Raw genomic sequence first — 11838 nt, forward strand, 5'->3', positions numbered from 1 at the left:
CATCAAAAACAAACGTAATAAATAATTGTATTTTACTCTCACTTTTGTCAGGCAAAAAGTGATGCAAGAGATGCACTGACTGCCTGCCCAGCTAGGTTAGCAAGACCGAAAAAACACAGTAGAAATGCACATAAACTTAACTTTGCTGACATCAAACTTGGAGAGGAGAGAACACAAGTTTACCTGATAGTTTTTCCCGCAATTCACTCTCATGTTTTTTCCCCCCTCTTTTCGTGACCAGAAGAATAGTTTCACTTAATTCTGTCATGGATGTTGTAAACATTAATTGACGCGCTATGGCACGAGGGGGAGGCGGGGCCTTGAGTAATTTGTGGGGCCCTACGCAGCTCGCGGATCGGCTCTGGATCCAACTATAAATTAAAATCTGTCATTTACTAAATCTCATGTTGTTCAAACTTGCATGACTTTTCTTCTACAATGGAACACAAAAAATTATGTTTGGCAGAAAGGTTCCCTTTCATTTGTTGTTGACTGGTTGAAAACTAAAAATGAACGGTCACGGAGTTTGTCAGTCCCTGATATTCTGCCTACACTTTAAAGGCCCGTTCAGATCAAGAACGATAACTGTAAAGATAACTATATTAATGTGCACACCAAGAGTTGATGTACTGTTTATTGCACATGCTGCAGTTTTGACATCTGCCACTTATCCTTGGTGTGAACAGCCTTTAGAAATAAAGTTCCATAAAGGCTGTTTTCGCAGCCGACGTCATACATTCTTAAAAATAAAGGTTCCAAAATGGGGGTTTTGCAGTGGTGCCATAGAAGAACCATTTTTAGTTTTCCCAAAAAACCTTTCTGTGAAAGGTTTCTTAAAAGAACAAAGTTTTAAGTAAAAAGATTTGGTGGTCAAGAAACCTTTTTCCGACAACAAGCTCCATGGGCTCCAAACTTTCAGTGATCAGTTCTTAAAATATTTTTTTTTCTTAGCGTGAAGAACATTTTAATCTAAAGAACCCTTTTCCACTAAGCACCTTTTGTGCAGTGGAGGTTCCATGGATTTTAAAGTTTCTACATGGAACCACGATTGCCAATAAAGAACCTTTATTTTTAAGAATGCAACATCTCCTTTTGTGTTACACTTATTAAAGTGCTTCTTAAAATGACAGAACTGTAATTTTGCATAAACTCTTCCTCTAAATAACAATAGTTTGTAACTAAGTAAATAGTTTTAAGTATGTTGCACACTACGAACAGATGAGGTAGAGACTGGAGCCTTAATAAATGAGTCTTAAGGTTGATTATGTTCGACCAGCATTTATTCTGCAGATATGTCCTGACACATCGCAAATTGTTGACGACAGGGTATTGCCACAATTAGCAGTTCATGTAAGAGTGATTAGAAACGGTGAGCGTACTGAAGTCTCAACAGTCTTCTATGAGAGGGAGAAAAACCATTTAAGAGGCACAAACACAATGGTAATTAACAAAAACTAAGCAAACAAATTAAAGAATTATCCATTTAGCCAAAACATTCTGTAATCTGATCCTATCCGCCAACCTTTCAGAATGTCCGTCTGGTGTTATATTTGAAGGCAGGTGAAACTTTCTCACACTGATGTAATTGGGTAAAAGAGAAAAGACAATCACATGGGTCCTAAGGAGTGCTGAGCGGTGCATTGTGTTCCCCTGCTTGATTGTTTAATTGCAAAGTATGTAAGCACAACCAAACATTCAAAAATGTAATATGTCAAAGGTCAGTTGACAGATTACAGTAGCTTACTGTAAGAAAACTATATATTAACCATTCGTTTTTATGTGCTGTAGAGTTTGTAAAAAGAAATTAATATATTTCAACTGAACGGCAGGAGCATTCTGAAATAAATAGGTTATTTTTCAAAGGCAGCCAACCTTACAGTAAAAAAACAAAAACAAATGACCATGCTAACAGCACTGGAAAAACCTGATCAAAAGAAGTTGTCAAGATGAACTGGAATTAACGTTAGAACTCAAGCCTTCAAGTAGATTAAACCCGTTTCTCTTCAAAACAGGTACAGTTCCACTTGTACGTTTTAGGGTTGATCTTTCCTCTTTAAAGAAAAGGTGTTGTCAAAACTTTCTGAACCTGAACAATCCCAGTAAACATTATCACTGCAGCTCCGACAACCCCTCATCTTTTCACGCATCTTGCCAATATCCTGGTGCAGCTCCAGGTCGTGTGTCACAGACAGCCGTGGACATTTGCCTGTTGGCAGCTAGCTGATAATCTTGCTTATGGCCTGTAAAGAGGGGAAGTCATCATCACCAATGTGCTGGGTATTATGGGTGTTGAAGTCTTTCAGAGCCAGCACCTGCTTACAGGTGGGACACACTTGGCAGTCCAATTCCAGGCTGTTGCTGCTGGTGCATGTCTGCCAGGCTTTCTTTTTGTTTTTTTTAGGCTTCAAGCCTTGCAGCGGTTTCTCGAGAGCCTTAAAGTCTCCGTGGGCAGTGAGAAGCTCCTGTTGCTTGCGAGTGTCTGGTAGGAGAACCAGCAGCTCGTTGAAAACCCTGTTGAAATTCTCTCCCAGTAGCTCCTGGCAGCTTTTGTAGTACTGGACAGCAGGGATTATACCCTGATCAAGAGAAAAGAGACTTTATTAACATCCAATAAAAGACTAATGTAAGAGATCAAGGTAAAATATAGTGTGTAAACTGATTTTAATAAACAAAGAGGTTTTATGTTGACATTTTTTCAAAGAATGTGAAAGGAAGAGTGTATCGAAGGTTCTATAATGGGTCAGCAGTTTTCCCACCATTTTTAAACACCTTTTACCTTTCAAATGGTCCTACAGGATGTGACAAATAAAACTTGAAAATAATATATTCAATTCATGTTTATTTGTATAACACTTTTAACAATACAAACCGTTTCAAAGCAACTTTACCAGAAATGCATATTTCAAATATTTTAAATGCATTAAAAAGTATCAATATAACACTGGAAAAAAGAAGAAGAGTAATTGAAATCTTTGTTTGAAAGTTACCTGTCTAAACTGGCCTGAATAATTTTTGAACTCATTGAACTTGGTTTCATCATTTTGAAGGAAATTCTTAATAGACTGAATAAGGTCCATGTTTCTTTGCTGGAAATTTTCAGGTATGAGGTAGGATCCAATAGCAGGTGTCGGTCTGAAAGAAAACAAAGCCTGAGTGAGGTAAAACACTTCGTTTACATCAAACACTTAGTTTAATGCAACCTATTTTGGCATTAAATCACGATAAATACATCAAACAGAATTCTCTGTTGTGACGTGATTTTATAGTGAAATATACACTACCATTCAAAAGTTTAGGATCAGTATGATTTAAATTAAAAAAAAAGTTTCAAAAAAAAAAAAAAGTATGCTCAACCAGGCTGCATTTATTTGATCAAAAATTCTGTGAAATAGTAATACTGTGAAATATTATTACAATATAAAATAACTGGTTTCTATTATAATATTTGTGTATGTAAATGTAATTTATTCCTGCGATGGCAGAGGTGAATTTTTTCATCTTTACCAACACCTTTTAATATTATTTGATCAATAGAAAGTTCAAAGGAACAATGTAGTTGAAACTTTTTAATCAATTAGAATTTTTTTTTTTTTATTAACCCCAAACATTTGATCAGTAGTGTAGGGGAAAATATATGTACAACAAACGTTTAATGTAAGCAACTTTGTGTATATCGTGAGCCAAAAATGCAATACAATAAAAATCCTGTTAAACAGTAAACCTAAGAGTATTTAGACATTTTCTGGTTTTCAAAGGTTAGTGGATCAAGTTAATAGTTTATGAGATATTCTACACATAAGGGGAACTGACTCCAAAAATCCACAACAAATCACCTTGACACCACTTCATTAAATGTACTTGCAAAAAAAAAAAAAATTCAGAAAAGTGAATTTAGTGCTGAGAAAAACTCATGCCGCTTGGTTTCTTACATTAAACAAAATGTGCATTATATATTGGGTCATTATATTGACAGTATCTAATATTTTGGTTTTGAAACAAAGACTATGGAAAAAAACCTTTTATGTACTCAAAATAATGTGACATAATAATGTGATCTTTTATGTGACAAGAAACACCACTTCCCCTTCACATCACACACACTTATAAGTGTACACATCACGTTCTCTAACCTGTTAACATCCGACACTGATGACTCCACCACATTACTGTTGAGTGGGATGCCAGTGAATCCTGGGGGAGGTTTGCTGACAACAGACCCGAGGCCAGGAGGAGGAGGAGGAGGCAGTGCACTCTGAGTGCTCTTCAACGGAAATGCACTTTTAAAGCCTACGAAACACAAGCAAGCACTTATGAGTAGGGCTGCAAAAAACTGACAATGCAATATTTTGTTTTTCTGCCATATATATATTGTGATACGAAAAAAGACAAGAAGTTTCGCCAGATGGCTTGAATAGCAATTTGGAAAGAATTAATCATTCCAGAACGATTGGGGTGATTTTGTAAGGTAGTGCATCAGCATAGAAAATAAAAAAAGAGAGAGAGAAAAATGACTTTTTGCTCTGAAGACTTTAAGACCTAAATGATTTGGGAAAACTTGAAACATTTGTTGTGGCCTCGCAGTGTTAATTTTTCAAATAATTAGTCATTATTTTCATCAATGACCTTTTTTTTACAGACGAAAACGAGGCGATAACTAACAAAACAGTTTTGAATAATAAAAACGATGACGAAAATGTTCGGAAGGGATGATTTGGGAAGAGATCCAGTCAGAGATGATGTCCTGCGTTTGTGGTAGAGGCACAGGCGGAACATGAGTTGGCATCCGCTTGATGCATGTCTGGGAAAAAGAAGAGCAGGAGCAGACATATGGATAGATCTGAATAAGAGTGACGACGCAAAAGAGAACTCTATTCGTTACGGTTTTCAGTGCGCACTCAGTCGAAGCGTGCAGTCATGCACATAGAAAGCTATACAGAGCACGATACTGAGTACTGAGAATGGACAAATGCATACAACTTTATGTCTATGTCCGTTTTGGAGAATACTCATGTAAAACAGTCGGTTAAGTCTTTACCGAACATAAACAGTTGTGATAATATCTAATGTGATCAGTGCATAATAGTGCAGTCAGTGTGTACTTTAAAAGGATTAATTATATTTAATTTATACAAATTATTATGTCTGCTTGAAAGAATAAAGAATGATGCATGTATTAAGAAAGCAAATATCCTTCATTGAAAAGAAGACCGTGTTCTACTTTAGGAGATTTGGTTTTATATAATTTTAAGATTTTTTTTATGTCACAGCAGTAAAATCTGTCTGTATTGAATGTTCAAACTTTAAAATCATTTATATTAACAGGTTAATAAATGTTTTCTCCGGGAGTATATAATGGGTTTGGAAATTTTAGAGAAATTCTAAATTAATGCCTTACAATTTTACTAAACCCATTAGATTTTAGTCGACTAAACCTACTGTAAGTCGACTAAAACAAACAATTCAGATGACAAAAATATGACTAAAACTAAAAATAACAAAATTTGCTGTAAAAATTAACACAGCAGCCTCGTGGGCAGCGCTCCGACATGAAGCGCAGTTGTGCTGAGGGCGACAATTCTGAGTTCCAAACCCCCTTCCACTTTGTCCTATCAAATATAAAGGCAAAAATGCCCCCCCAAAATAAAAATAGCATAGTTTTTTTTATAACAACAAATAAATAAAATTTGGTGTTCATAGTTGGATGAACCAACTCAAACCATAAAGATTTAAAAAAAAAAAATAATAAATACATATTATAATATAATAATAATTAATATAATAATTATAAATACATATATTTTTTAATAGTGACTATTATTAAATATACATCAGATAAAATAAATATATTGTAATACTATTGTGCTGTAAAAAAAAAGAGTAATAACTATAGAATTACAATCCTTATATTTAAATCTTAATTTCTTCATTTTCAGATGGTATCAAAACAAAACAGTGCTTTTATTCATCAAGCTTTTATTTTGATGGGTTGCCGTAAATTATGTGCTTCATTCAAACCAGTAGCAAATCACAGCCTGTGAGATTTGCCAACTGCACTAAGCCATATCCAGATATCGATTTTACTTCAATATATCATGCAGCCCTACATAAAAGCGATGTAATTTGGTGCATTGCCTCTTTTAAGAAAGCAACCCTCTTACCGGGTGGAGGCTTTTTGGAAACAAGAGCTGGGAAATCCTCTTCTTTGGATGGAGGGGCTTGATCAGTTACTGGCTGCTTGAAAGGGGAAGTAATATTTTCAGGAAATGATGAACAGGACAGTGCTTCTGCTGGCTTCTCCGTGAGTCCATTTATATAGGAGTTTGTTTTAGGCGCCGCTGTAGCTTTGGCGAGACTGGTATCTGGTGGCTTCATCTCAGGAACGTTCTCTTTGTGAGCCATTTTGGACACGGACTCCGGTGTCTGCGAGGGAGAGCCCAGAGGTGAAGTCGTCGCTGGCTTCTTCTTCTTACTGGCTTTGGGGTTGGGGCTGGGCTGAGTTGAGCCACCTTTCACTGTCAGCAAAGTGGAAATGTCAAGCATAGTTGGTACCGTCCGGATCTCCTGGGCTGTTCTACCGCTCTGGGGGTCCTCATCATCAGACGAGGATGGACATTTCACTTTAGGTGGAGCTTTGTGGGTTTCAGCAGGGGTGAGCTTCTTTTTGCGGCGAGAAGAGGCGGCAGAGAGAGGCTGAGGCACACTTACACTGGGGGGCGGGTCACTAGCAGGCAGTATGGATGAAGAGACCACATGGGCTGTTTTGGCAGGCAGAACCACAGGTTTATTGGGAACCACCACAGGTTTGCTTCCAGCTTGAGACCAGGCTGACGCTGTGCTCGACTGGGGCTTCAGTGGTTTGATCTTGGAGACCAGTGCAGGGAAGTCCTCCTCCTGGAAGGATGAATGTTTCTTGGGTTGATTTGTGTATGCAGGTGTCATTGGAGAGGAAACTAATGAGCCAGACAAACTTGGGAAATCATCTTCCTTCAGGGAGACAGAAGTTTGTTTGATCGTGCTGCAACAATAGGGAGACATGACATTGTTAATTGCTGATCTATTCAAATTGTAGGGATGATTTCACCCAAAAATTAACAAACAAATTTTAACTCTGGCACTTAAAACATCACAGAAAGTAGTGTATTAATGTCAATGAATGTGAAATTTAATAAATTAACAGATTTGGACAAAATAAACACGCAAGCAAGCAATCACTACTAATAAAAAAATGCAAATTACCATTCCTACATGGAAAAATACATAAATGTGACAAAAAAAAACAGGACAAACATACCTTTGAATTGGGGCTGGAGGTGCAGCTGCCCCTAAAACTGGGAAGTCCTGACCAGCCAAAGAGGCATTGCTCTTCACTGATCGAGCTGAAATATAGGTAAACATGCAGTTTCATCCACTTTTGAATAAAAAAAAACCCAATACAACAATTTACCATATTTTCAATTCTCATACCTTGCATTTCAGTCGTCGGCTTCGCTGTGCCTCTGTTGTTTCTCATTTCATCTGGCTCCATCTTTTCTTCTTTGCGTGGCTTCTGACTGCTTCTGTCTTGCGCATGGCTTCTCTCTTCTTGTCGACTGGCCATTGAAGCTCGCAAAGCAGCGGCCATCTCTCGGTCCTCTTCCTCTCTGCAGTCAATAACTCTCTTAGTCTTCCATAAGCGCTCTTATATGTTTAGAATGCAGCGACAATGAGGACCTACCGAATATATCTCCAGCTCCTGACGTTCTGCTGTCCTCCTGGGCCTCGTCCTCTCCCTGGCCTTCCCGGTCTGTTGAAGCGATCGGCTTCCTCATAGTCATCGCCACCAACTACCAGACCTAAAAAAAGCCATTCAAAAGAGTTTAAGGACATATAAGAGCTGAATAATCATATCCAACTCACAAAAAGAGCAAATTCTGCTTTACCGTCATTTCTTCGTTGCTGTCTGGGTGCATAGCTGAACTGAATGTCGATTTGGCGATTCTGCCGTGCCTCTGCCCGGCTTTTGCTGTGGGCAGCAGCTTTGTGAGCCTTATAGTCAATCTCTGTGCGGAAAGCGTGAGTGAACTGCTCTGAACTGCAGCGCCCTTCCTCGCAGAGATAATGGCTCTCTCTGAAGTGCTCGCTGAGGTACTGGTAGTCACTGTAGGAAAATAATATTTAAATTACGATAAGATGATTCTGTAGTTTAGCTGACACTAGGTATGTTTACATGCACTACTTTTTGTCAGTCGGAATGAATCTCATTTCAGCAAATATTTAGTTCAGTCTCATCCATTAATTAGCTTGTAATGATGAGAAGTAAAACATACGCGCGTTTGCATGGCATGAAACATGCAAACATACACATAACGGCCCTGCACATGCGCGAAAGGTATTTTTTTTTTATCCGACTGAGAAATTAGTCGTATTCAAATGTTTACAAGCTTAATTTTAAGATTTTAAAATTGATTGTATAATTTCAAGTCTACATGACCCCTTTGAATTCGATCAAAAATTTAATTCGGATCGACTGAATTGTTTTCATGAAGGCTTTTCAGTCCAAATGAGCCATTATTCGGGTGCATGTAAATGATTTACTTCTGGAAATAAATGTTAATGCAAGTAAAAAAATAGTGAACAGGAACGGGTCTTCTACCTGTAATACTCCTGAGCTCCATCTGCATCACAGAAATGGCAGAAGTAATGATCTCGTCGCAGGTGCTTCAGTAGCTCATCATTGTCCAGGTATCGATCATCGCAGAACTTACAAAGCGGATGTCCACGATGCGAGGTGTCATCCGGGTCCCCTTGCGTTCGATGGCGAGCCAGGTCTTTTCGATTGTACCACTTCCGCTCGTACGAGAATATCTGTATACAGTTCGGCAAAACATTCATTGTACGAACGAGGAGCTTGCAAAAAAAATTATAATTCAATAACAAATTAAGATCTAATACGCTACCTTCAGATGCTTAGCACATAACTTGCAGCAGAAGAGCTCATGTTGTTTCCGCATATGTTGCTCTAATTCTTCAAATTTGGAGAACACTTTTGGTTCTGGACAATATGGACATTCATGTAACAAAATCTTCCTGCATTTGTTGTAAAAGATAAAAAAAACACTTTTAAGTAACAAGTATCATCAAATGTTTCTGATATTAAGGTAGAAAATAGGGCTGGGTGATGGTTTTGCTGGCAATATAAATTTATATATTGTGGTGACCTAAATGCACTTTTTATTTGGTACAAGTAAATTGCCTAAAGATTGCATCAGAGGTGCTAACGGATTCACTGATTAACACTCTTCCATTGTGTTGATTCACAACTCTGATTCAAATTAAATTATGCATAATTACATGCAACTAACTATAAACCAAACCCTCTTCCCAACTCTACAGTAAGTGTATGTAGTTAATTAATATTAGTCCGTACTTAACAGTGCCCTAAGCGATGTCGGGTGACTTGTCACTTCATGTCACTTCACTTCTTGTTGACGTTTAAAGTATTGTCAAACAAAACGGAGGCTAGCTAGACCCTCCCTCCTATGCGCACTAACCCTCCAAACACTTCTCGTCGGTTATTGGCTGGAACAGTTTGTTATGTTTTGTGGTGCGGGTTCACCCAGGTTGTTTTTGTTGCCGTCTGTGGAGCCTGGGGTGTCTGCAGAGACCGCGTGTTTTTACAGTGTGTTCAGGGGACAGGCAGCTAGCGGATAGTGAGGAGATCTTTGCTGTATGTGTCAAAAAATGTTTTGGCCTAAAAAAGGCGTGACATCGCTTAGAGCACTTTTAAATGTATAATTACACTGTAACACAGACACCTTATAATAAAGTGCAACAAATGTGCCATTTTTTATACATTAAGAAGTTTTAGTAAATATATGAAGGTAAACATTGCAGTTTATTACTTTGTGCTGTTAAATTATTGTTATAATACAATACACAAACAGTGGTGCATATAAGAAAATTCTTCATAGAAACTAAGTGGGAAACATGGCTTGATTATTTTAATTTAATTTAGTAAACATTTTGAATATACTTGGCAACAATTAATTTTTGGTAGAAATTACAGTTTATCTAAGTTCTGAGCGAATATAATATACATTGAATATTGTTAAAACCCTAATGGCTATTTGAGACAATTTAGTATCCCTGCTGTAAAAAAAAAATAATAATAAAAAAATAATAAAAAGGTAAAATGAACACCTGAACTGAGCATAGATCTTCCCATCTCCAAAATAGATGTCATATTTCTTCTCACACTGATATTGATGAATTTTCAGAGCGGCAAATGGTTCAGGTTTCTTTATGAAGACCACCTGGGATATTAAGAAAAATAATAAAATCACATTGTTAATTACAGTAGAGAGAAAAAAAATCTTATTTTTATGAATGAAAGTCTTCCTTAAACAGCATGAACAACGTTGTCAATCAAGCAAAAGCAGACTAAAAACAGATTCGTATATCACTTGTCAAACTTGCTGAACTTGCTCACTTTAGAGCCGCGTGCACTCTTGATCGATTGACACGCGAGTAACTCACCGTCAACATGACGTCACATTTTGACAGCCTGTCAGAGAAACTACACGTCTAGTAGTTTCTAACGGGAGTTATCAGTGAACCTGGTTACATAACAGCACAATTCAGCTGAGCTGTACCAAAATCATGTGTATTAAAAAAAAAACTAAACAAATGAACTTTGTCCCTAATGTCTTAACAAATGTGAAGAAAACTACACTGTGATGGACGAAGCAAAAAAAGTAAACTAACGTTAGTTGTCACGGGAAACGTCAGGCAATAAATCACCACCGCAATGCTAAACCAGCTAACATCTAAACTGAAATCAAGCTTTGTAAGTTTAACAACAAGCGAAAACAGATACTATAACAATTAATCAAAAACACATACATCTTGTTCACTTCTAAGAGATGACAAAACGGAATTAAACCTTTTCAGGTCATCTCGACCTGACAAACACAACCGCTGCCATTATGAATCGACATGCTAGCTAGTGTGATGGGAGTGGTGAGGCCGTGTTTCCGCGTGTATGAGGTGTGTGTACAGCAGCAGTAACCGAGGCCTGTGGTCTCGCTGCTGGAGGAGAGGAGAGTAGAGGAGAGGGCGAGGCGGCACCTTGTCGAGCTGTTCCCGGCAGACGGCGCAGTACTTCTGCTCGCACAGCACCCGCATCTTGGTGGAGCAGCGGTAACACACCGGGTGATCGCACTTCCCCACCGCGAACATGTCGATGTCCTGGCAGCACAGCACACATGTGCTCTCCGTGTCTTTCTTAAGGGTGGATTCCATACTGTTAGAAGGCACTGGCTGTGTGTGCTGTAGTTTTCTCGGTATAATCCGTATGGATTTGGAGGGCTTGTTGTAAACGACAGTACGGGCACGGGCAGTGAGGCCGGGTGAAGCGCGCTCCAGAGTGCGTAATCGTTCAGCGCAGTGCATTGTGGGGACTGATCCACTCGCCATAGACAGGAAGAGCTTTTATTATGACACACCGGTCTTTTATACTGCATTCCGTGCGTGAATTAAGTTGTAATATTCTAAATATATTAATATGCTTTAAATATAATATAATGTATAATGTATAAATTATAATAAAATGTAATTTAATGATATTATTAATGTAAAATAATATTATTGTTGCATAATGTTATATCAATATGATTTAATTATATTTAAAAAATCATTAATATAATAATACAGAATATAATGCATTACACATTTACTATAACATCAATTTAACGTAAGCTTTTGGGCCAATTTCTGCTCATAAACAATGATAAAATCATGAAAGATTTTTTGAAATATATATTGACTTAATATTCATTCAACTGTCAGTATTAATGCAAA

At 37.7% G+C, this 11838-nt stretch overlaps 1 protein-coding gene across 1 annotated transcript; it reads right to left on the reverse strand.

The window, feature by feature from the left end:
• Window positions 1-1262: 1262 nt before the first annotated feature.
• On the reverse strand, window positions 1263-11440 carry znf598 (zinc finger protein 598). Its single transcript, XM_077213267.1, has 12 exons — window positions 11107-11440; window positions 10180-10292; window positions 8937-9066; window positions 8633-8844; window positions 7920-8137; window positions 7715-7832; window positions 7465-7640; window positions 7292-7376; window positions 6159-7015; window positions 4131-4287; window positions 2988-3132; window positions 1263-2576 (listed from the first exon to the last, which is right to left on the reverse strand). The coding sequence occupies exons 1-12, from the start codon at window positions 11428-11430 to the stop codon at window positions 2217-2219; spliced, it is 2895 nt and encodes a 964-aa protein (XP_077069382.1). The 5' UTR covers window positions 11431-11440; the 3' UTR covers window positions 1263-2216.
• Window positions 11441-11838: the final 398 nt, after the last annotated feature.

This window comes from Siphateles boraxobius, unplaced genomic scaffold (genome assembly GCF_051911475.1).
Source record: "Siphateles boraxobius isolate OS27281-9 unplaced genomic scaffold, OSU_SipBor_1 66, whole genome shotgun sequence".
NCBI classification, from domain to species: domain Eukaryota; kingdom Metazoa; phylum Chordata; class Actinopteri; order Cypriniformes; family Leuciscidae; genus Siphateles; species Siphateles boraxobius.